Source organism: Monodelphis domestica, chromosome 2 (genome assembly GCF_027887165.1).
Source record: "Monodelphis domestica isolate mMonDom1 chromosome 2, mMonDom1.pri, whole genome shotgun sequence".
NCBI classification, from domain to species: domain Eukaryota; kingdom Metazoa; phylum Chordata; class Mammalia; order Didelphimorphia; family Didelphidae; genus Monodelphis; species Monodelphis domestica.
This window is the reverse complement of record NC_077228.1, coordinates 12,214,666-12,239,806: the sequence shown is the minus strand read 5'-3', so window position 1 is coordinate 12,239,806 and position 25,141 is coordinate 12,214,666. Positions and strand designations below refer to the sequence as shown.

Sequence of the window (25,141 nt, the reverse complement as noted above, 5' to 3'; positions counted from 1 at the left end):
CTCTCTCTCTCTCTCTCTCTCTCTCTCTCTCTCTCTCTCTCTCTCTCTCTCTCTCTCTCTCTCTCTCTCTCTCTCCTTCCCCTCTCCCTCTTGTCTCTCTCTATTTCTCTCTCTCCCTCTCCCCCTCTCCCTCTCTCTCTCCTTCTCTCTCCCCTCCCCCTCTCTCCCTCTCTCTCTCCCTTCCTCCCTCCTTCTCTCTCTCTGTCTCTCTCCCCCTCCCCCTCTCTCCCTCCTCTCTCTATTTCTCTCTCTCCTCTCCCTCTCTCTGTCTCTGTCTCTCTCTCCCACTCCCCCTCTCCCTCTCTCTCTGTCTCTCTCTCCCCCCTCTCTCCCTCCCTCCCTCTCTCTGTCTCTCTCTCTCCCTCTCCCCCCTCTCCCTCTCTCTCTGTCTCTCTCTCCCTCCTCTCTCCCTCCTCTCTCTCCCTCCCCACCCTCTCTCTGTCTCTCTCTCTGTCTCTGTCTCTCTCTCTCCCTCCCTCTCTCTGTCTCTCTGTCTCTGTCTCTGTCTGTCTCTCTGTCTCTGTCTCTCTCCCTCTCCCCCCTCTCCCTCTTTCTTTGTCTCTCTCTCCCCCCTCTCTCCCTCCCCTCTCTCTGCCTCCCCCTCTCTCTGTCTCTCTCTCTGTCTGTCTCTCTCCCCCCTCTCTCCCTCTCTCTCTGTCTCTCCCTCCCCTCTCTCCCCCTCCCCCTCTCTCTGTCTCTCTCTCCCCCCTCCCTCTCTCCTTCCCTCCCTCTCTCTGTCTCTCTCTCCCCTCTCTCTGTCTCTCCCCTCTCTCTCTGTCTCTGTCTCTCTCTCCCCCCTCTCCCTCTCTCTCTGTCTCCCCCCTCTCTCTCTCCCCCCTCTCCCCCTCCCCCTCTCTCTGTCTCTCTCTCTGTCTCTGTCTCCCTCCCTCTCTCTGTCTCTCTCTCTCCCCCCTCTCCCCCTCTCTCCCTCCCCTCTCCCCCTCCCCCCTCTCTCTGTCTCTCTCTCTGTCTCTGTCTCTCCCTCCCTCCTTCTCTCTCCTCCATCTCTCCCGCCTCTCTCCCTTCCCTCTCCCCCCTCTCTCCGTCTCTCCCTCTCTCCCCCTCTCTCCCTCCCCCCTCTCTATGTCTCTCTGTCTCTCCCTCCCTCCCTCTCTCTGTCTCTCCCTCTCTCTCTCTGTCTCTCTCTCCCCCTCTCTCCCTCCCCCCTCTCTATGTCTCTCTGTCTCTCCCTCCCTCTCTCTCTCTGTCTCTCTCTCTCTCCCTCTCTCTCTGTCTCTCTCCCCCCTCTCTCCCTCCCTCCCCCTGTCTCCCTCTCTCTCTGTCTCTGTCTCTCCCTCCCCTCTCCCCCTCCCTCTCTCCTTCCCTCTCTCCTTCCCTCTCCCCGCTCTCTCCCTCCCTCTCTCTCTGTCTCTCCCTCCCTCCCTCTCTCTGTCTCTCCCTCTCCCTCTCTGTCTCTCTCTCTGTCTCTCTGTCTCTGTCTCTCTCTGTGTCTCTCTCTCTGTCTCTCTCTCCCTCCTTTCTTTCTCTCTCCCCTCCCTTTTTCTCTCTCTGTCTCTCTCTCCCCCCTCTCTCCCTCCCCTCTCTCTGTCTCTCTCTCTCTCTGTCTCCCTTCCCTCTCTCTCTGTCTCTGTCTCTCTCCCTCCCCCCTTCTCTGTCTCTCCCTCTCTCTCCCTCTCTCTCTCCCTCCCCTCTCTCCCCCTCCCCCTCTCTCTGTCTCTCTCTGTCTCTCTCTCTCCCTCCCCCCTCTCTCTGCCTCTCCCTCTCTCTCCCTCTCTCTCTCCCTCCCCTCTCTCCCCATCCCCCTCTCTCTGTCTCTCTCTGTCTCTGTCTCTCTCCCTCCCTCCCTCTCTCTGTCTCTCTCTCTGTCTCTCTCCCTCCCTCTCTCTCTAAGAGTCTCTCTCCCCCCTCTCTCCCCCTCTCTCTCTCTGTCTCTGTCTCTGTCTCTCCCTCCCTCCCCTCTCTCTCTCCCCCCTCTCTCCCTCCCCCTGCCCCCACCAGAAATAGAGCAAACTCACTTTCCACGTCCCGCACACAGACGCCATAGAGATACACAATGTGCTTGTGGGAGACTTGTCTCATCATGCTGGCAGCCTCGAAGAAAGCCTGTTTGGGGAGTGAGGCACGTGGATCAGAACAGCAACCTGGGAACCCCAGCGAGGGGCTCGGGTCCTGGCCAAGGAAACCCCCTCCCAGCCCAGGCACGCCGCTCCATGTCAACCCCCAGCCTGCACGCAAGCACACGCACACGCACACACGTGCTAGTCTAGAATAAGGTTGCAGCTCGGCTTCAGGACATGCTGAAGGATCTCCCTGCGCCCGGAGGCTCCCTCAGACCGGCTTCTGGGCAAAGGGGACGGGACATGGCAGACACACACAGTCGGGGGGCCGTGCCACGGGAGCTACTTGCCAGAGAAATGTCCCTGTGACTGGGGTCCAAGACTTTGAGGATCACTTTCATCTTCTTCTCGTCGGAGCTGCCTTCGTCATCCTTGTAGTCCAGGGTCCCCGAGTAGATCTGGGTCCGAGTGCCTCGTCCCATGTGGTCTCCCTAAACAAAGCCAATGAGACAAAGGAGAGAGCTCAGGAAGGCTGCTGGCCTGAACCGGACTGGAGAACTGGACCAGAGCTGGAGGGCTTCACAGAACCAGGGCAGGGACAAGGGAGCCTCAGCACTCCAGGTTCCACGACGCCTGAAGGACGGGGCTTCCACAGAGAAAAGACCTGGCGGGCCAGTAAATAGTGCAGGGCATCACCGGCGCATCTCTACCCTCACTGTCCAAGACTCCTCTCTGTGCCTTGAGATGACCTAAAAGAATGAAATTCTGACTCAATCCAACTTCAAAAAAGGCTTCATGAGGCAGCTGGGTGGCTCAGTGGATTCAGAACCAGGAAATCCTGGGTTCCAATCTGGCCTCAGACCCTTCTCAGCTGGGTGACCCTGGGCAAGTCACCGAACCCCCATTGCCCAGCCCTGGTCGCTCTTCTGCTTTGGAACCAACGCACAGTATTGATTCTAAAATAGAAGGAGAGGGTTTAAAAACACCACTGCCTAACAGTCCGTTCTATTAGTAACGTTTAGGGAGGGAAAAGGGAGAGAATAAACACTTATATATCACTAGCGGTGTGCCCAGCACTGTTCTAAGAGCTTTACTGTTATCTCATTTGGTCCCCACAACAACCTTGTGAAAATAGCTGTTACCATTGTTCCCATTTTAAAACTGAGAAAACGGAGGCAAACAGAGGTTAAAGGACTTGCCTAGGTCTACCCAGAGCTAGTCAATGCCCAGGACTGAATGTGAGTTCGGGGTTCTGAAGCTCAACATCTGTGTAATCTTGGGCAAATTGCTTCCACTCCCTGGGCCTCAGTTTCCTCTTCTATTAAATGAGAAGGATTAGACTAAACGAACTCTAAGGTCTACAGTCTTTCGGTGTACTTTGTGCTACTTTCAACTCCCTCCTTCTTTCAACTACAATGGCTCACACTGATCCTAAACTGTGGGTTACCTCCACCAGGGGCTCTCTCTGCTTAGAAACTGGCGGGGCTAAGAACATTGGAACAAACATGCTGAGCTCTAACTCTATCATCTATCTCCTCTTCTCTCCACCAGGAGCAACCATTCTCTCTGTCTCCTCTCCCGTCCCTCTCTCTTGTCCCTCTGTCTTTGTCTCTTTCTGTCCCTCTGTCTTTGTCTCTGTCTGTCTCCATGTCTCTTTCTGTCTGTCTATCTGTCTCCCTCTGTCTCTGTCTCTCTGTATTTGGCTCTCCTTCTGTCTCTGTCTTTCTGTCTCTCTGTCTTTGTCTCTTTCTATTTCTCTGTCTGTCTCTGTCTGTCTCCGTGTCTCTTTCTGTCTGTCTATCTGTCTCTCTCTGTCTCTGTCTCTCTGTCTTTGTCTCTCTTTCTGTCTCTGTCTTTCTGTCTCTCTGTCTCTTTCTATCTATCTGTCTCTCTCTGTCTCTTTCTGTCTCTCTGTCTTTGTCTCTCTTTCTGTCTCTGTCTTTCTGTCTTTGTCTCTGTCTGTCTCTTTCTGTCTCTCTGTCTTTGTCTCTGTCTGTCTCCGTGTCTCTTTCTGTCTGTCTATCTGTCTCTCTCTGACTCTGTCTCTCTGTCTTTGTCTCTCTTTCTGTCTCTGTCTTTCTGTCTCTCTGTCTCTTTCTGTCTATCTGTCTCTGTCTCTTTCTGTCTCTCTGACTTTGTCTCTCTTTCTGTCTCTGTCTGTCTCTTGTCTTTCTGTCTCTCTGTCTTTGTCTCTGTGTCTCTTTCTGTCTATCTGTCTCTCTCTGTCTTTGTCTCTCTGTCTTTGTCTCTCTTTCTGTCTCTGTCTTTCTGTCTCTCTGTCTTTGTCTCTTTCTGTTTCTCTGTCTCTTTTGTCTTTGTCTCTTTCTGTCTCTGTCTCTGTTTCTGTCTGTCTGTCTGTCTCTCTCTCTCTCTGTCTCTCTCCACCCAAAAACTAGACTTGTTCCATTTATCTCTACAGGGCAGAATCGCAGCTAGCAAATATCTAGGGCAGAAACTCAGCTCTGTCTTCTGGCACTGTAGCCACGCTCCCACAATGCCCCTTTCGCTTTGGCCAGAATAGACACTGAATGATTTTTTTTTTTGGTTAACTGATTCTCTGCAATTAGACAAGGAATGCAGTGGGGCTCCCCAATAGTCCATAGACACATGGATCACTATTTGCCAAACTCCATTAATTTGGATAATGGCTGACATTTCTTGGCTGCCCTTCACGAAGGGCTCCATTTCCACCCAATGTCGTTCAAGGGTGATTTCTTCCTTGGGCAGGATTGGCTCGCTGGGGAGGATGGGCAGCCACAGGCTTGAGGCATCCCAGGGAGAGTTCAACGGCATCCCTGTCCCTGAGACGGCCATTTGGACCATGGGGATGCTCTGAAAAGTCACAAGGCATCCCCAAGACGTCCAAAGGAACAAGGATCACAGCGCGTGGCTGAGTGGTGAGAGCGGGGAGCAGCCGGGACCCGGGAAAGCCACGGGGACGCTGGCCTGGGGTCCTGCGTGGCTGCTGATGGACCAATCGCTTTGAGCAGCTCTGTGGCCTCCGGCTTCCCTCTCTCTGAAGGGAGGAAGCCCGATTGGAGGTGCCTTCAGGCATTAGCTGTTTCCATTGTGCCCTTCTCTCGTCACTGGAGCTGCTCCGTCCAGGGTCGATGAACACCCGCCCTCTTTGCCTCCACAGCGCCCCCTCGTACCCTGCATGCGTGCTCCTGCATGTAGACACGTCCTCCCTTGATAGAGCAGAAGACTGAACCCCCGGTGCCTAGCCCAGTGCCTAGCACGATCCATTGGGGGAAGCTGTCTTAGGGGCTCTCCGACTTTAAGGGCACCAGGCGCGCCTCTGGGTCTTGGTGGGCATCTTCCTCTGGGAGCTTCCTAGAGCAGGGCAACGTACGTCCCTGCACGCGATCCCGTTGGCACTGAGCCCTTTCGAGCCTTGCCTTGCCCAGAGAGCGGGAACTCGGCCCGAGGCTTGCAGGGCTCCTAGCTTTGGGCGGGAAGAGAGCCCAGACGTCCCGTTCGACCAGGGCCAGGCTGCCGTGTGGCGTGCCCGGAGGGGGCCAGGGAAGGCCGACGGCACCCCCGGCGTTTCAGGTATCACGAGAGCCAGAGCCAGGCGCAATGATTGCGCCGAAAGGAGAACTTCCCGGGCGAAGAAACGGCCTCCACCCACGCAGGCTGGCGCCTCTCGGCCACCGAATCTTGGCCCGGCGCCGTTAGGAAGCTCTCGCTGTACGCGGGCACTTTGCTAGGCACCGGAGAGGCCGAGGAAGGCTCAAAAGGTCCCCCCAGAAGATCCGCTTCTGTCGAAGGAGGACGCACGCGAGGCAATCGACGGGCACGAGGCGGGGACGGAGAGCGCGGAAGCCCAGGAAGGACGGCGCGGGCAGAGGGCAGGAGCGGAGCCGTCCCCGAGGAAGCCGGAGGCCCGGAGGGCTGAGAGAAGGGAGGACGCTCCAGGACAGACACGTGGAGAGGGCAGGCGCGGAGCCGTCCCCGAGGAAGCCGGAGGCCCGGAGGGCTGAGAGAAGGGAGGACGCTCCAGGACAGACACGTGGAGAGGGCAGGCGCGGGGCCGTCCCCGAGGAAGCCGGAGGCCCGGAGGGCTGAGAGAAGGGAGGACGCTCCAGGACAGACACGTGGAGAGGGCAGGCGCGGGGCCGTCCCCGAGGAAGCCGGAGGCCCGGAGGGCTGAGAGAAGGGAGGACGCTCCAGGACAGACACGTGGAGGGGGCAGGAGCGGAGCCGTCCCCGAGGAAGCCGGAGGCCCGGAGGGCTGAGAGAAGGGAGGACGCTCCAGGACAGACACGTGGAGAGGGCAGGAGCGGGGCCGTCCCCGAGGAAGCCGGAGGCCCGGAGGGCTGAGAGAAGGGAGGACGCTCCAGGACAGCGCGAGCAGAGGGCAGGCGCGGGGCCGTCCCCGAGGAAGCCGGAGGCCCGGAGGGCTGAGAGAAGGGAGGACGCTCCAGGACAGACACGTGGAGAGGGCAGGCGCGGGGCCGTCCCCGAGGAAGCCGGAGGCCCGGAGGGCTGAGAGAAGGGAGGACGCTCCAGGACAGACACGTGGAGGGGGCAGGCGCGGGGCCGTCCCCGAGGAAGCCGGAGGCCCGGAGGGCTGAGAGAAGGGAGGACGCTCCAGGACAGACACGTGGAGGGGGCAGGCGCGGGGCCGTCCCCGAGGAAGCCGGAGGCCCGGAGGGCTGAGAGAAGGGAGGACGCTCCAGGACAGACACGTGGAGGGGGCAGGCGCGGGGCCGTCCCCGAGGAAGCCGGAGGCCCGGAGGGCTGAGAGAAGGGAGGACGCTCCAGGACAGACACGTGGAGGGGGCAGGAGCGGGGCCGTCCCCGAGGAAGCCGGAGGCCCGGAGGGCTGAGAGAAGGGAGGACGCTCCAGGACAGACACGTGGAGAGGGCAGGCGCGGGGCCGTCCCCGAGGAAGCCGGAGGCCCGGAGGGCTGAGAGAAGGGAGGACGCTCCAGGACAGCGCGAGCAGAGGGCAGGCGCGGGGCCGTCCCCGAGGAAGCCGGAGGCCCGGAGGGCTGAGAGAAGGGAGGACGCTCCAGGACAGACACGTGGAGGGGGCAGGAGCGGGGCCGTCCCCGAGGAAGCCGGAGGCCCGGAGGGCTGAGAGAAGGGAGGACGCTCCAGGACAGACACGTGGAGGGGGCAGGAGCGGGGCCGTCCCCGAGGAAGCCGGAGGCCCGGAGGGCTGAGAGAAGGGAGGACGCTCCAGGACAGAGACGTGGAGGGGGCAGGCGCGGGGCCGTCCCCGAGGAAGCCGGAGGCCCGGAGGGCTGAGAGAAGGGAGGACGCTCCAGGACAGCGCGAGCAGAGGGCAGGCGCGGGGCCGTCCCCGAGGAAGCCGGAGGCCCGGAGGGCTGAGAGAAGGGAGGACGCTCCAGGACAGACACGTGGAGGGGGCAGGCGCGGGGCCGTCCCCGAGGAAGCCGGAGGCCCGGAGGGCTGAGAGAAGGGAGGACGCTCCAGGACAGACACGTGGAGGGGGCAGGAGCGGGGCCGTCCCCGAGGAAGCCGGAGGCCCGGAGGGCTGAGAGAAGGGAGGACGCTCCAGGACAGACACGTGGAGGGGGCAGGAGCGGGGCCGTCCCCGAGGAAGCCGGAGGCCCGGAGGGCTGAGAGAAGGGAGGACGCTCCAGGACAGAGACGTGGAGGGGGCAGGCGCGGGGCCGTCCCCGAGGAAGCCGGAGGCCCGGAGGGCTGAGAGAAGGGAGGACGCTCCAGGACAGCGCGAGCAGAGGGCAGGCGCGGGGCCGTCCCCGAGGAAGCCGGAGGCCCGGAGGGCTGAGAGAAGGGAGGACGCTCCAGGACAGACACGTGGAGGGGGCAGGAGCGGGGCCGTCCCCGAGGAAGCCGGAGGCCCGGAGGGCTGAGAGAAGGGAGGACGCTCCAGGACAGAGACGTGGAGGGGGCAGGCGCGGGGCCGTCCCCGAGGAAGCCGGAGGCCCGGAGGGCTGAGAGAAGGGAGGACGCTCCAGGACAGCGCGAGCAGAGGGCAGGCGCGGGGCCGTCCCCGAGGAAGCCGGAGGCCCGGAGGGCTGAGAGAAGGGAGGACGCTCCAGGACAGACACGTGGAGGGGGCAGGAGCGGGGCCGTCCCCGAGGAAGCCGGAGGCCCGGAGGGCTGAGAGAAGGGAGGACGCTCCAGGACAGAGACGTGGAGGGGGCAGGCGCGGGGCCGTCCCCGAGGAAGCCGGAGGCCCGGAGGGCTGAGAGAAGGGAGGACGCTCCAGGACAGAGGCTCCAGCATGCCAAGGGTCTCGCACTTCCTCAGGTGGGCGCTCCTTCCACCGATGCCGACGGCGACGCCTCTCCTGGTGGGGCGAAATCCATCCCCGTAGCCAGCCTGCTGAGGGGTCTTTCCCTATTGAGGGAAGCCTGGTGCCAGCGTCACAGGTGCCAAGTGCCGGGCTGAGCACACGTCATCGACCCTGAGGCAGACCAAGGCTCCGTGACGTGCCAGCTTCATATAACGGGAAGGTATCAGGCATGACTTGAACCCGGGTTTTCCTGACTCCAAGACCCTCCACGCCTCGAAGGAGATGGAGGAAGGGGGAAGGGAGAGGAAAGACCTCCAGTAGGAAAGGGAAGGGACACACAAACCAAACTGAGGGGCACCGACGTGGTGCAGTGGATGGAGAGCCAGGCACAGCGACGGGAGGTCCTGGGTTCGGATCTCGGACACTTCCCAGTCATGCGGCCCCTATCGCCTAGCCCTTACGGCTCTTCTGCCTTGGAAGCGGCACTCGGCATGGATTCCAAGCAGGAAGGGAGGGCTAACGACGAGCCCTCACCAGCCAATAACAATCTCTGGGCTCTCTGAACCCATTTTGAGTCTCTTCTCTCTGGAGAAGGCGTCGGACTCGGCACGCTGGTGTCTCTCCATTTGTGGCGGAGCTGGGGGGGCCTGGATGGCCTTGGAACAAGGGGCGCCCCACGCCTCGGGGACGTCCTCGGGTGCCCCCTCGTTACAGGAACTCGCCTGTCGGCATCTTGGTGAAGCGCAATTCCTACAAGTCACGCGTTTGGAGGCTTCCGTGTAGACCGTCCTCAGAATCTCCCTGAAGTCCACATGCCTGCAGGCACTCAAGGGGTAACTAACAGCAGCCCCTCCTCCGCCACGCCCCCCCTCCCCCCCCCCCCCCCGTGGACGCGGTGACGTCATCCCCGTTCCACGGAAAGCGCGCGGTTCCAGGGCGAGCCCAGCCGTCCGTCCACCCTTCTCGGGGGTCTGATTGCCTCGGACGTAGGTTGTGGGCTGTGCCGGGGAGGGAAGGGGGCCCGCTGTGCCCCCAACTCCTCCCGGGCCCATCGCCCCAGGATCCCCCCACCGTCCCTCCCTCGGGAACCTGAAGGAGGCGTTTGAGTGACAAAAGCGGGAGTCTGGCTTCGGGATGTGGCAGGGTGCGATGGTAGCCTCGAGCTGACGCACCAGGGCAGGGGCAGGACCGTGCGGGGCGACGGGTTCTGGGAAACTGGAACCCAAAGGGCCTGTGGGGGCCCTCCGAGGAGCGATCCAGCCACCCGGTCCTCGAGCTCCGTCCTGGGCTGCCGGGAGCCGCGATGCCGCCCAGCACCCGAGGCCCCGCGTCCGCACTGTGAGGTTGTTGCCAGGCGCGTCCTCTCTGGTCCAGCGTTCTCGTCCCTACGACACGGGACGGAACCGAGTGACGTCCGAGACCTCCTCCGGCTCGGGCGGTCTCCAGGCAGAACTCGAGTTACCTAAAAGCGGCTTCACGTCGTCCCGCATCTTCTCCATCTTCCTGGCCCTTCGCGAACAAAAGCCCCAAGAGATGGGGTTCGCCTCCCCCACCACAAGGCCAGCAACGTCCCTCCAACCAAACAAGGCCACTTCCCAGGTTCCAGCTTCGCGCCTCTGCGGCAGCCCCGCCAGCGAGCTCAGCCTCGCCGGGCGCTCTTCCCGGTAACAGGCCTGTGAGAGGCTGCCCGGCCCCCGGGACTCGGCGCTCGGTTGATGATTCGTGGAGGCGGGCAGAGGAAATAGGAGGAAACTGAGGCTCGCAGCCCTGGGGGAGACGGCGTGGCACGAGGGGTCGGGCGCGGGAGGCGGGGGCCAGAGAGAGGCACCAGATTGGGCGTCAGCCCGCCGCGGGTTCCTCTCTTTGTGATCCCGGACAAAGCCATTGGACTCGGTATTCCTCTGGGGCAATGGGAAGGTTGGACTCGACGGCCTCGCAGGTTGGTTCTGCCTCTAAATCGAAATCACGTGATGCTACGCGCCTGGAGACATCGGCGTCTGGGCCTTGAAGGCTGGTCGGGGACCAGCCCCACCTGACAGCCCCAGCGGGAAACAAGGACCCCCTCCCCAGAGGAAGGCATCCGCCGCCCAAAGATGACCGAGGTGCTCCGCTCTTGAGTCCGCAGACGGAAAACAAGGCTGAGGTGGGAAGCGTGAGGAACTTACCTGGATGATATCTTCCTTAAGAATTCGATGGAAGCTCAGCTGGCTCATGGTATACACCGGCAAGCATTCTTGGGCCTTCTTGGTGGCCACAAGCAGGTTGGAAATTTCTGGAAAACATGGCGGACACATTCATGAGACGGGAAAGCCAACTGCTCACTTCTGCTCGAACCAGAGGCAAAGCAGGCCTCGTGAAAGACAAAAGTAAAATCAGAAGGTTCAAGGCCTGCTCCAGAGGTACTGGGGACACTACGCGTGCAGACATGCCCATTCTAGGGACATTGGGTCAAAGCTAACACAGCCCCTTCCCTCAGGGCCCTACTGGAGGATGGGGGGAGGGAGAAGAGAGGGAGAGACGGGGAGGAGAGAGAGAGACAGAATGTGAAAGAGAGACAGAGACATGCGGAGGAGACACTGAGGTAGAGACAGAGAGGGAAAGAGATAGGGAAGGAGAGAGAGACAGAAACAGAGAGAAAGAGGGAAGGAGAGAGAGAGAGAGACAGAATGTGAAAGAGAGAGAGACAGAGACAGAATGTGAAAGAGAGACAGAGACATGCAGAGGAGAGACTGAGATAGAGACAGAGAGGGAAAGAGATAGGGAAGGAGAGAGAGACAGAAACAGAGAGAAAGAGGGAAGGAGAGAGAGAGAGAGACAGAATGTGAAAGAGAGAGAGACAGAGACAGAATGTGAAAGAGAGACAGAGACATGCAGAGGAGAGACTGAGATAGAGACAGAGAGGGAAAGAGATAGGGAAGGAGAGAGAGACAGAAACAGAGAGAAAGAGGGAAGGAGAGAGAGAGAGAGACAGAATGTGAAAGAGAGAGAGACAGAGACAGAATGTGAAAGAGAGACAGAGACATGCAGAGGAGAGACTGAGATAGAGACAGAGAGGGAAAGAGATAGGGAAGGAGAGAGAGACAGAAACAGAGAGAAAGAGGGAAGGAGAGAGAGAGAGAGACAGAATGTGAAAGAGAGAGAGACAGAGACAGAATGTGAAAGAGAGACAAAGACATGCAGAGGAGAGACTGAGATAGAGACAGAGAGGGAAAGAGATAGGGAAGGAGAGAGAGACAGAAACAGAGAGAGAGACAGACAGAGAGACAGAATGTGAAAGAGAGAGAGACAGAGACATGCGGAGGAGAGACTGAGATAGAGACAGAGAGGGAAAGAGATAGGGAAGGAGAGAGAGACAGAAACAGAGAGAGATAGGGAAGAAGAGAGAGACAGACAGGGGAGGAGAGAGAGACAGACAGAGAGACAGAATGTGAGAGAGAGAGACAGAGACATGCGGAGGACAGACTGAGATAGAGACAGAGAGGGAAAGAGATAGGGAAGGAGAGAGAGACAGAAACAGAGAGAAAGAGGGAAGGAGAGAGAGAGAGAGAGAGACAGAATGTGAAAGAGAGAGAGACAGAGACAGAATGTGAAAGAGAGACAGAGACATGCGGAGGAGAGACTGAGATAGAGACAGAGAGGGAAAGAGATAGGGAAGGAGAGAGAGACAGAAACAGAGAGAAAGAGGGAAGGAGAGAGAGAGAGAGACAGAATGTGAAAGAGAGAGAGACAGAGACAGAATGTGAAAGAGAGACAGAGACATGCAGAGGAGAGACTGAGATAGAGACAGAGAGGGAAAGAGATAGGGAAGGAGAGAGAGACAGAAACAGAGAGAAAGAGGGAAGGAGAGAGAGAGAGAGACAGAATGTGAAAGAGAGAGAGACAGAGACAGAATGTGAAAGAGAGACAGAGACATGCAGAGGAGAGACTGAGATAGAGACAGAGAGGGAAAGAGATAGGGAAGGAGAGAGAGACAGAAACAGAGAGAGAGACAGACAGAGAGACAGAATGTGAAAGAGAGAGAGACAGAGACATGCGGAGGAGAGACTGAGATAGAGACAGAGAGGGAAAGAGATAGGGAAGGAGAGAGAGACAGAAACAGAGAGAGATAGGGAAGAAGAGAGAGACAGACAGGGGAGGAGAGAGAGACAGACAGAGAGACAGAATGTGAGAGAGAGAGACAGAGACATGCGGAGGAGAGACTGAGATAGAGACAGAGAGGGAAAGAGATAGGGAAGGAGAGAGAGACAGAAACAGAGAGAGATAGGGAAGAAGAGAGAGACAGACAGGGGAGGAGAGAGAGACAGACAGAGAGACAGAATGTGAGAGAGAGAGACAGACAGAGAGACAGAATGTGAAAGAGAGACAGAGACATGCGGAGGAGAGACTGAGATAGAGACAGAGAGGGAAAGAGATAGGGAAGGAGAGAGAGACAGAAACAGAGAGAGATAGGGAAGAAGAGAGAGACAGACAGGGGAGGAGAGAGAGACAGACAGAGAGACAGAATGTGAGAGAGAGAGACAGAGACATGCGGAGGAGAGACTGAGATAGAGACAGAGAGGGAAAGAGATAGGGAAGGAGAGAGAGACAGAAACAGAGAGAGAGACAGACAGAGAGACAGAATGTGAAAGAGAGAGAGACAGAGATATGCGGAGGAGAGACTGAGATAGAGACAGAGAGGGAAAGAGATAGGGAAGGAGAGAGAGACAGAAACAGAGAGAGATAGGGAAGAAGAGAGAGACAGACAGGGGAGGAGAGAGAGACAGACAGAGAGACAGAATGTGAGAGAGAGAGACAGAGACATGCGGAGGAGAGACTGAGATAGAGACAGAGAGGGAAAGAGATAGGGAAGGAGAGAGAGACAGAAACAGAGAGAGATAGGGAAGAAGAGAGAGACAGACAGGGGAGGAGAGAGAGACAGACAGAGAGACAGAATGTGAGAGAGAGAGACAGAGACATGCGGAGGAGAGACTGAGATAGAGACAGAGAGGGAAAGAGATAGGGAAGGAGAGAGAGACAGAAACAGAGAGAGATAGGGAAGAAGAGAGAGACAGACAGGGGAGGAGAGAGAGACAGACAGAGAGACAGAATGTGAGAGAGAGAGACAGAGACATGCGGAGGAGAGACTGAGATAGAGACAGAGAGGGAAAGAGATAGGGAAGGAGAGAGAGAGAGAGAGAGATGAAGGGAGTGAGAGAGAAAGAGAGGGATGGCTACATGGATGGATAGAGACATACTTAAATGCTTTACATCTACATATTTTATGTTAATAAAAGAATTTATTTATGTGTGTCTATATACTAACATACATGTATATATACATATTATGTCTCTGCAGCCATCACGCTGCCATGAACATTTCAGGGTAAAAAGAAGAGCTAAGCCTCTGTAGAAATGTTCTATAATCCGGTAGGATGCAGCCCCCCCGGGGAGGGGACTTCTGGAGCTTCGTCCTTGTATCTCAGCATCTGTGATGGTGCCTGGCAAACAGCAGGGGCTTAAGAAATGTCTGAACTGAACTGATCTGCTGAATGCTTAACAGCACATCGTGTCCTATGAGGGACTGAAGGGGATTAGAATTCACTCTGAAGGGACGAGTATATGGATGGCACTTGCTAGGAAATGCCTGCAGGGGTCCCAGGCTCCTAGAATCTCAGGGTTGGAGGGGGTCTCAGAGACTACCTGGAACCATGTACATCTAGAGGGATAGAGGGAGGGAGGGAAGGAGTGAGGAAAGAGGAGAGAAAGGAAGGAGGGAGAGAGGGAAGCAGGGAGGGAAGGAAGAAGGAAGGGAGGAAGGGAGGGAGAGAGGAAGAAAGGGAGAGAGGGAGGAAGGGAGGGAAGAAGGAAGAGAGAAAGGGAGGGAGGAGGAAGGAAGAGAGGGAGGGAAGAAGGGAAAAATGAAGGGAGGGAAGGAGACAGGGAGGGAGGGAGAGAGAGGGGGAAGAAAGAAGAGAAGGAGGGAGGAAGAAAGGAAGCAAGGGAGGGAAGGAGGAGGAAGGAAGAGCAGAGAGGAAGGGAAGGAGGAAGGAAGAGAGGGAGGGAAGAAGGGGAAAATGAAGGGAGGGAAGGAGACAGGGAGGGAGGGAGGGAGAGAGAGGGGGAAGAAAGAAGAGAAGGAGGGAGGAAGAAAGGAAGCAAGGGAGGGAAGGAGGAGGAAGGAAGAGCAGAGAGGAAGGGAAGGAGGAAGGAAGAGAGGGAGGGAAGAAGGGGAAAATGAAGGGAGGGAAGGAGACAGGGAGGGAGGGAGAGGGAGGGGGAAGAAGGAAGGGAAGGAGGGAGGAAGAAAGGAAGAGAGGGAGGGAAGGAGGAGGAAGGAAGAGAAGGGAGGGAGGGAGGGAGGAAGGGAGGGAGAGGGAGGGGGGAAGAAGGAAGGGAAGGAGGGAGGAAGAAAGGAAGAGAGGGAGGGAAGGAGGAGGAAGGAAGAGAAGGGAGGGAGGTTCCTCCCAGACTAGCAGTACCTCGTGGTTTTGGCTGGCAGCATTTCTTCAGGACGAAGCTGATGTTGTCTGTTTTCAGGATCTGCTTTTTGAGATGGTCCATCAGGTCCTTGAGGGAGGGGAACACTCGGTCCGAGCCATGTAGAGAGTATCTCCCCTTCTTCACTTCAATCTGGAAATTCTTGTACTGTTTCTGGCTCGTCAGCATCTGCTGTTAGGAGAATAATAACGGCTGTGGTTATCACGCAGTGCCCGAGGGGGCCTGGGGAGAACTCTCAGAGGGCCAGACATCCCCAGAGCCTAGCCTAGCACCTGGCACGCATATACCTAATCTCCCATCTCCCTGCCTCTGCACTGTCTGCCTCGCACCTGGAAGGCTTTCTCTCCTCGTCTCCTGTGTCTCTTCAAGACTTGGCTCCAGCCCCGTCTTCTTTCTGCAGGGCGTCCCTGCCATCCCCCACAGCTGCTCGTGCCTTCCCTTCTCCGGCCCCCTCGCACCCCCTTGGCATATGCCTCGTCTATACCTGTATGTGTCCATCTTGTCTACACGAGCACGAGTGGCTTTGGCGTTGTATCCTTGGCACTTCAGGCAGAGCCCGGCACATGGAAGGTCCCTAATCTAGACTTGCTGGATGGCCAAAGGACTCTTTGGGGTCCAGACCTCTGACGTCATGGGGGTAGCCAGCAGCCAGCGGTGAGAAAACTAATACAAGCCCGAACCTGCTCTGTCTCACCTCACTGTTAGCCAGATGGGCATCATTGATCCGATCGCATTAAAATAACACTAAGATCTCCTCCAAAGAGTAGTGGATGGAGGGGAGAATGGGGCGTGCCAAGCCCAGCATTATGCATTAAGGGAGGGGAACGAGATGAGATCCTGAAGTCCTGCTTCAGTTTGCAAGCTTTGGAATCTCGGGTTAATCCTTTAACCTCTTTGGGCCGCAGTTTTATCATCTATAAAATGGGCACACACAAACGTGACTTCTGTTACCAACCTCAGAATCGTTGTGAGGGGCAAATGAGATCGTGTAAATAGCGTTTCGCAAGCCGTTAAGCCCAGCAGAAATGTCCGTCGCTGTTATTATTAGCATTAAAAGTACTTTTCATAATTATCTCTGCCGATTCCTAGAACCACCCTGGGAGATCAGTACTACAAGTATTTATTATCTTGGGGAGGTGGCATGGGCCAGTGGAGAAAGCAGACTAGTCAGAGGCCCTGGGTTCAAATCTCACTTCTAAAGCTTAGGACTCTTTGTGGCTTTGGACATTTAAGCTCCACAGACCTCAGTTTCCTCATCTGTAAAATGAGTCCGTTGTACTGAATGGTCTCTGAAACCCCTCTCAGCTCTAGCTCTGGGACCCCTACTCTACTGAAGAGGAAGCTGAGGCTGAGCAGGCTTCCATGCCCTGCCCAGAGTTCCAGAGTTAGCATGCCAGAGGTGAGCCTGTGCCTGCAGATGTGGCCAGGCACCCATCATACACTGCTCCTGCTAAGGCTCTTCTGACATGGGCAGAAGAGCTGCCTTCCTGAAGCCACGCTCCCACGTGTCCAGGCTCCTTTCCTTTTCTTGGGTGATCTGAATTCTCTCCGGCCTCGGGCCACCACTGTCCTTCCTCGTGGTGCTCCTCTTGTCTGGTGTGCCAATGCTCTGCCCACCGACCTCATCCTTGTCTAAATGGGGGTCTTTACTTGGTCTAGAAATGGGTTTCCGGACCGCTTAGCCTGTAACGGGCAGAGCTCGCCACAGACGCCGTTTATCCCCAACGGCCAAAAGGTTCTCCAGGTTGGGTGGATCCACCAAAGGGGCCAGCAGAAGCCCGTCCGCAACAGCCTGGGAAAGCCATCGCCTGCCCGGAGACCTCGGGGGAAGGGGGGGGGGAGAAGCCCGCCAGCGCCACCCATGACACATCCCTGCTCGCAAAGGGCTTTTTAACAACTGTTTTTCTCTCCACAATCATTTCTAGGAAGTGGATCCCAGACTTGGAATGGAAAGAAGCCTCGGAGAGCCCCTCGCCTAAGTCTCTCCTTTTGTAGATGGCACGTGGGAGGAAGGGCAGCTCCGTCCTCCAATGGGCAGCCTTTTCCTGGCACCACTGAAGGCTGAAACCTGCCTTCCTAGAATCCCCGCCTCCCCACACTGCCACGAGACCCCCTGGACAGGGCATTGTCCACGTCCTGGGTGCTGGATCACAGAGACCGGCTCTCACAAACAACCCGGCTTCCCTTCACCCCGTACACTGGCTTCTGTCTCTCCCTTGACTCCCCTCTTCCACGGGAGAGTGAGGCCGCTCCAGGCAGGCTCCAGCAGAGGCCCCCTTCCTCCCCAGCCACTCCAGCAAGCCAATGGAGAGAAGCCAAAGGCTGGCCTCACCTCAGATCTCTCGAAGCAGGTCACGGTCATGAGGATGTTGTCGAAGTCTGTGCAGCTCCACCTGAGGACGTACATGCCCTCCTCGCTCCCTTCTTGTCTCAGCTTGTTGATGGCGTACTCGGTGCTGAAGAGAAGAAAAGGGGACCCAACACTGAGCCAAGGAGGGCCATCGGGCTGCCGGACCCCCCTCCCCGCCGCACCCCAACAAGTCCAGGGCTTCCCAGCCCTTCTCCACTCCCCCCCCCACCCCCCGTGCCCCTCCGTGGTCCTTTGCTCATTAGATGCTCCGCGGTCAATGGATGCCTTTGTTCTTGATCACACCGCTTTCAAAATACCCCCCCCACACACACACACACACGCGCACACACACGCACACACACACCCATCCTACCAGCAAGCCTTCCCTTGAAACAGAGAAATTAAAAAGAAAAAGCCAGTTCATCAGCATGGACAGGCACACTGAGCACCGCGGACAGCGCACACCACTAGCTTCCCCCAAAGGGCGCCATCTTCAGAAGAAGGAAAACAGGGAGCTTCCTCCTCTCTTCTGGGAGCCCTTCGGAGTATTTCTGCCATTCCAGTATTATTATCGTTCACAAGGCAGCAGGAGCACCTAGAAGGGAATGGCTGAACCAATGGTGACAAATGATGGTGATGGAATACTCTAAGGAATGCTGAGCCGGAGGACTCCAGGGAGGAGCAGAACCAGGAGGACGTCGGACCCGGCGACAGCAATACTGTCCGATGATCGACTACTCTCCGCAATTCTGAAGGTCTCGGGCAAAGAAGGCCACCTACGAACCGCAGGGACAGAACTGGTGGGGTTGGATGTCGATCAAAGCATGTGATTTCCCCCTTTTGTTTCCCTGGGTTTTTATTTGGGAGTTTGGTTTGATCTGAGTGTCCTCTCACAACGACCAATATGGAAAGATGTTTTGAATGATCATATGTGTATAATCCAGATCACGTGGCTTACCATCTCAGGGAGAAGGAAAGGAAGGAAGGGGAGGGAGGGAGAGCATTTGGAGCTTACCAGTTCAGAGAGAATGTGCTGAAAATTGTTCTTTCCTGTAGTCAGGAAAATAAAATATTAAAAAAGAAAAATAAATTGAAATCAGAAGTGGACAGACTTGTTCAAACTCCCTCAAGCTCAAGAGTAGCATGGTTGGGACTAGAACCCTAACCCTAGATTCCAATGTTAAATGACTTGCCCAAGGTGACACAAATAGCATGTGTCGGAGGTGGGATTTGAACCCAGGGCATCCTGACTCTAAAGCCAGTTCTTGATATACTTATATCACATTCCTTTACAAAAAAAAAAAAAACATGTGGTGGGAGGAAGGAAAAGAGTGTGCCTGAAAGTGGGAAGACTTACCAACATGATGTTAAGGCAAGACCAAAGGATCTTCCCTTGCAGCCCTACAAGGATGTGCTGGAGCCAGCTCATACCAGCTCGCGAAGGCAGGATGTAAAATCTTCATGTGAGCATTTTATACCTCAAAAATAGGCACATGCCACAAATCAGTGCTAGATTTATTGTGTGTTTGTTTTTTTAAGTCTAGACTTAAGAAAATGAGGGGAAGTTTCAAGTGTATTGTGTGTATATGCTTTTTGTTTTGAGAGAGCTGGTTGTTAAATATTTACCAGCATACTATTGCTTGAAAGACATAGATGATGCGAGCTGACGAGAGAAGTTTGTCACTGTTTAGTCATTTTCAGTCATGTCCAATTCTTTGTGACCTCATTTGGGATATTCTTAACCAAGGTAATGGAGTGGAGACTGAGGCAAATGGGATTCAGTGATTTCTCTGATGTCAAATAGCTAGGAAGTGTCTGGTGTCAGGTTTGAACTCTGGATGATGAGTCTATTCACTGCCCCACCTAGCAGTCCCAAGAGAAGTCAAAACTCTTCTTTCTTTGCCAAGAAAGCTCCAAATGGGGTCACAAGAGTCAGCCATTACTGAACAACAATACCATTTTGGTTTTGTCTTTGCCTCAGTGCGGGCTGGACCAAGTCACTTATCCTTCTCACGGTCTACTTTTTCCATTTATAAAGGATCAATCACCTGAATAATTTATCCCTGATCTTGAAGCTCTGAATCTAAAATTGATCATTCTCGTGCTGCACTTTGAGATCCTGGGAGAAACAAGGGAGTGGCCACCCGTTAGCCTTTCTTCCTTTCTGGTGAGATTTTTGCTGCTACCTACAGGATGCGGGGGTGGTCCTATGGGGAGCCAAGAGGTGCTGTGTGCCCAGGGGGAGCCAGTGACTTTCTCAGTGCCCAAGTCTTCTCCTCAGTAAAGTAACCCAGAATTAGGTGAGTCGTCGGGTCCCTTCCAATTCTAAATTCCAAGATGCAAAAATACACGACTACAAAGTCAGCACAGAGGGAGTGGGAAGAGAGAGGGTGCTAGACAATGGAGTCAGGACACCTGGGTTTAAGTGCTACCCTTCCCGTGTCCTGCCAATCATCATCCAGGCTTGAACACTGGCTACACGTAGCCAGTCAACTGCCAAATCCTTTCTGTCCCTCGGCTCCCTTTCTCCACCTGCCATCACTCGAGACCAGGCTCTCATCACTGTCTCCTGGATTACGCCCCATCTTTGTCCCTCCACACCAAGCCATTCTACATCCGTCCTTCATCCACCTGCCAAAGGGCAGACACGGTTACTTCTCTGCTCAGTGAGCTTCAGCGGCTTCTTAATAACACTAGGCTGAACTGGCCATTCAAAGCCCTTCGCAATGGCCCCTTCCTTCCTTTCCTTTCTTCTTCCATGGGACTTCCCATCATTCACTTGCTCTACAGCTCGCTCAGATGATGGCCCCTTCCTTCATCCCATCCAGAGCTCACCGTATCACTGTTGGACGTTGGGCTGCTGAAGCTTAGAACAGCTGAGCTTAAGCAATCCGCCAGCCTCAGTGGACCCCCAAGCAAGAATTGAAGGAGTGCAGCACCATGAACAATTCGGAGAAAGTCTCCCTGAGCTTCCCCAGAGGGCCAAAGCCCCGATGGCAAAGAGCCCTTGCTGTAGGGCGCCATGCCCATGAGCCAAGGAACAGCGTCGTTCCTTCCACAGCAAAGATTCGACGATGCCCAGCCTAATGCTGAACGCCTTCCTCAGGGAACGTGAAATCGGTCTCTGACAGTATCGATCCCTGGAATGTCTCTCCCACAACAGGACCCCGAGGCCTTAAACGGCCACCATCCCACACCCCGAAGACTTCTCTTCTCCAGGACAGCTGTCTCTCGCCTCCAGAGCGGGAGAACTTCTGCACAGCATTTAGGGGTCCTTCATCCGGCCAGGAGCTCTCCAGGATAGAAGAGGTCAAGGATCCCACCCAGGGAGGGTGGGAGAAACATTCTGTACCCCTCCCCAACCCCACAGTAGAGAGGCCAAGGATGGTCTCCTTTTTGCATTTGGATCCTCATTCCTCCTTCTGTTCTTAGGGTGGCCGATGCCACTGGCTCGTCTAAGCAGCCAAACCAGACTTTCGGAGATGACAGACAGCCCACAAGGAGAATAGGGAGGGACAGCCGGATGGCTCAGTGGTTTGAGAGTCAGATCTGGAGATAAGAGTTCCTGGGTTCAAATTTGGCCTCAGACACTCACTAGCTGTGTCTGACCAGGGCAAGTCATTTAATCCTCATTGCCGAGCCCTTCTTTGGAATCAATACACATATTATACTTGGTCATGGCTAGAGTCACAAGATTATCACTCTAGAGCTCATAGGGTCTCAGAGCCCATGTGCTCCAACTCTCTCATTTCACAGATGGGGAAACTGAGGCCCAGGGAGGTTGTAACTTGCCTGAGGCCACATGGGTAGTAAAAATCTGAGATAGGATTTGGATCCAAGTCCTGTCACTTCAGAGCCAAGACTCCTGACATTGTACCATAATTACCAGAGGTAGATTTGAACTCAGGTCTTCTGAACTCCAAGCCTAGTGATCTATGATGCGCTGACGCTACAGAGCCTGTCCAACCACGAGTCTGCCATGTTGACATAAACAGAGGATGATGCCGGTGCTTAAAGAGATCTCAGGGGATGGGGTCCTAGGAGCCCTGCCCTCAAGCTAGAAAAAGAACCTCAGCAGCCATCAAGTCCAAAATCTCCACTTGACTGATGAGAAATTGGAGGCTCAGAGAAGTTGGATGATTTTCTTAAGGTCACACAATAGTAAGCCTCATAGGTAGGATTTGAACTCAGGTCCCCACTCCAGGGTCAGTCCTCCATTGGGCTCCGTGAAGAGCCCACATAGAAGAATTCAGGACAGGATACACTGAATCAAATGCTGTGGCTGAGAATGAGGATTTCTGGGAAGGAATCAAAGGCTGCCAGATACCCGCTGAGGACAAAGGGCCAAGGGTACGGGGACATCGAGGCTTCCTTTGGAATCACTTTGCTTTTAAGCCAAGATGTCATGACTCCCCAGTTCCACATTCTATCTCTCACTCTGTGCTGCCCATTTTACAGATTGGAAAAGGAAAGTCTAGAATGAGGTCATGGAGCTTCTTGCATTCACACAGCCTGTTGAGGTCAGACCTTGGACCCGAGTTCTCTGACTCCAAGATGAGTGTTTATTCGATTCTGCCAGTGTTCCAGAGATTGAAGCAATTCCTTGCTTTCATTTAACATAAGCAGCCTGCTCCCCTCCTGCACACGCACACATGAGCATACACACATGCACACAAGCATACCAACAGACACACATCAAAGACCCCCAGAGCACTAGCTCCTTCTCTTTACACTAACGGGCGATTGAACCCACCAGATCGGACCATGGCAGCCGTTCTCGATGTTGTGCACAATCAGTGGAGGCGCAACATCCGTGCAGAGGTAATGATGGGCATCTGCTGTGAGCCGGAAATAGCCGTCCACTAGAGACACGAAGGACAAGGCTTCCTCGTGGGATGACAGGCTGAGCTCCTGCACAGAAACGAGAGAGAAACAGAGAGCCACCGGTCAGTGCTTTGAAGGGCCCTGAGCCCAAAGCTTCCTAGAGGAAGAAACCAAAACCACGCAGGGACGGGCTGAGGCCCATCTCGTCCCTGTCGCCCTGCACGCAGCTGGAAGGCTCCCAGAGATGCTTGTACCGAAGCCACAGCAAAGGAGCCTCCCTGCCTCCCTCCCTCCAGGAGAAGAGAAAGATGGCTCATCTTGGATCAGCCTCTCCCAGGAGCACCCACTGCATAAAGCACATTCATTCATCTGAAACCACAAGGAAGCTCACTCGGGACAAAGGTTCTCTGAATACATAGTCCAGAGAGGGCAGGCGGAGAGCAGCAAGCACAAACCCCGGAATAGGAGAGCCTCCCAGACATTTTTCTCTATGGCTTCAACCACCTTCAAATCTACAAAAATGTACATCTCAGCCACAAAGCGTGGAGACAGCACACAGAGAAATCGGCTCCATTTCCCCTGTGAACAAGTCGAACCTCTTTGCCTGAAGTGATGGGTTTGCTTGGTTTGGTTTTGGACCATTGCAGGATGTTTTATCTGCTTCCAAATGTTCTGGCCAGGTGCGCACACAGCACCAACTCCTCTAATAGTGGCTGCGAGTTACGCAGCACTTACCCTGAGCAGGCACTGGGCTAAGCACTTCCCAGCAATCACAGGGAGATGCCATCGTTATTATTCTCATTTAGCAAGTACAGAAATGGGTGTAAATAGAGGTCAGTGATGTGCTCAGCGTCCCTGGCTAGCCAATGTCTGAGGCTGGATTTTCATTTGGGGCTTTCTGAGTCCAGGTCCCAAGGGTCCCTTCTATCTAACTGGATCCCAAATAAAATGGCCCTGGAGGACCCAAAACAAGATATTAAAAGCAGAATGGGGATGGATCCCAGGACTGTTTCTGGCATCTCAGTGATTCCAAGAGGAAGAGAAGGAGGTGATAATCATAAGAACCACAGCTGACATTTCCCTCATGCCTTAGAGCCATGGCTTCATCTCCTCCTGCCAACAATCCTGCCCCATATCTGTCCCAGGATCATAAACCTGGAGCTCCAAGAAGCCTCAGTGGGCAGAGGGTCCCAGCCCCTTCAGGAGACACATGGGCCAACTGAGGTCCAGAGAGACAACTATCAAAGTAACAAAGAAATAAGCAGCAGAAATAGGACCTGAACACATCTGGCAGTTTGTTGATGCAGCATGCTGGGTGCTAGAGTCAGAAGACCCGAGTTCAAATCCAACCTCAGACATTTACTAGCTGGGTGACCCTGGACAAGCCACTTAACTCTGTTTGCCTCAGTTTCTTCATCTATAAAATGGGAATAATAATAGCACTGGCCTTCCAATGTTATTGGGAGGATCCAATGAGATAATATAGTTGTAAAGCTCTCATCACAGTGCCTGGCATGTAGTAAGAGTCATGTAAATGCTTGTTCCATCCCTCCCTGCTCAGTTACCCCATCTGTAAAATGGAAATAATAATAGCCTCTACCTCCCAGCATTGCTGTGATGATAAAATAAGATCATATTTGTAAAGTATTTGTGCAAACTTTAAAGTGTCGTATAAATGCTAGTTATTGTTACTACTACTACTACTACTACTACTACTACTACTACTACTACTACTCCAAATTGAGTCCTGTGAAGATTGGATTTAACTATCTCCTGATTGTAACAATGAAGATACTTAGCTCTTTCTTTATTGTGAAGATAAAATTGTAATCTCTGGATTGTAACAATAAAGGTACTTAGCTCTTCCTTTATAGTGAAGCTAGAATTGTAAGCTACAATCTATTTTTAGATTTTAACTACAAAAAGGCGTTAAGTAACTACAAGGTGAACTTACCAAAAGAGATGTTAAGTAACCCAAAAAGATATAATCTAACCAGAGAAGGTGAGAACTAAAGAGTGAACAGTCCTGGACAAAATCTAAGCAAAGAAAGTAAGAAGTAAAGAATGGGCAGTCCTGGAGAAAAGCATATGCTGTGATTGGTAAACATGAAAATTTAGAGGTGACACAAGAGAAAAAGGTCTTTAAATAGAGGAAAAAAAGACTGAAAAGGACAGTCAGTCGCCCACACTTGGAGTGAAGGATCAGTCACTCAGAGCTGAAGGGAAGATGGACAGACATTCATTCGGAGATTCGGCCACTGACTCAGAGGAGCAACCAAAAGGCAGCCACACAGACTTCTTTAAGACTGTCTCCACTGGTGAGTGAAAAGCTGACTTAGTGACCCCAACTTTCTGGAGGTGTGAAGCCTCTAGGAAAGGCCCAAATTCTTGAGACTCTCTTCCCTGGCTGGAGCTTAAAAATTCTAACTGGTATCAGAAGAAGGCAGTCTGTCTCTCTGTCTCTCTCTGTCTGTCTGTCTGTCTGTTTGTCTCTCTCTCTCTTTCCTTAATATCTTCCTTCTATTGTAAATATTGTAATATTTATTATTTATTTTTTGTAATTTTTTGTAATTGTATTTTTTATTGTAATATTTATTATGTAATAAATATTGTAAATAAACTACTATAAATTCAATTCAAATTTACTTTAGTAATTTATTTTGAGATTTAGAAATTAAATCCTTTGTGACCACCTAATTAATAATAATTTCAAGTCCAACCCACAATTAATTTTAACAGTCCTCAACTGCCTTTCTCCTCTGACTGGAAGGCTGAAGGGCAAAGCATTAAGCTCCTCCCAAAACCTTCCTTTGTGTTCAAACTTTCTGACTAAACTCTTCATTTTCCACCAGCTTCTCTGCCTGAACATCATGCCCCCTCCACTGGACACCTTCTGGAGCCCTCCACCCCTTTGCAACTTCCTTTAGGCATCCTTTTCTCCCTTTAGCATACAAGCTCCCGGAGGAACAGGGATGATCCTTTTCTTATTTGTATCCCCAGATGCCTAGCACTAGGTCTGACACCTAGTAGGCATTTAATAAATGCTTCCTGAGGATTGATGATTGCACACACATACATGAGTACAGGTGAGATCTTTGCCCACCCCCTTCTTTGTCTCTACCCCCAGCACCCACACAGTGCTGGGCACATAGTAGGTGCATGACCATTATTTGATGACCCATGGCTGGTACCCCTCTCCCTCTCTCGTGGAGACAGAAATGAACTGGCTATGGCTGA

At 54.2% G+C, this 25,141-nt stretch overlaps 1 protein-coding gene across 6 annotated transcripts in view; it reads right to left on the bottom strand.

The window, feature by feature from the left end:
* Nucleotides 1-25,141, bottom strand: part of JAK1 (Janus kinase 1) — a 154,106-nt gene that overhangs the window by 16,162 nt on the left and 112,803 nt on the right. For 3 of the 6 annotated variants that reach the window (XM_056815019.1, XM_056815017.1, XM_056815018.1), the window contains exons 9-14: nt 21,834-21,991; nt 17,063-17,186; nt 14,712-14,898; nt 10,419-10,525; nt 2,369-2,509; nt 1,977-2,064 (exon numbers count right to left, since the gene is read on the bottom strand). In XM_056815019.1, the coding sequence (XP_056670997.1) occupies nt 1,977-2,064; nt 2,369-2,509; nt 10,419-10,525; nt 14,712-14,898; nt 17,063-17,186; nt 21,834-21,991 (805 nt within the window). Of the gene's footprint in view, nt 1-1,976; nt 2,065-2,368; nt 2,510-10,418; nt 10,526-14,711; nt 14,902-17,062; nt 17,187-21,833; nt 21,992-25,141 lie in introns of all 6 variants that reach the window. The other 3 variants (XM_056815014.1, XM_056815015.1, XM_056815016.1) reach the window with 1 other exon arrangement.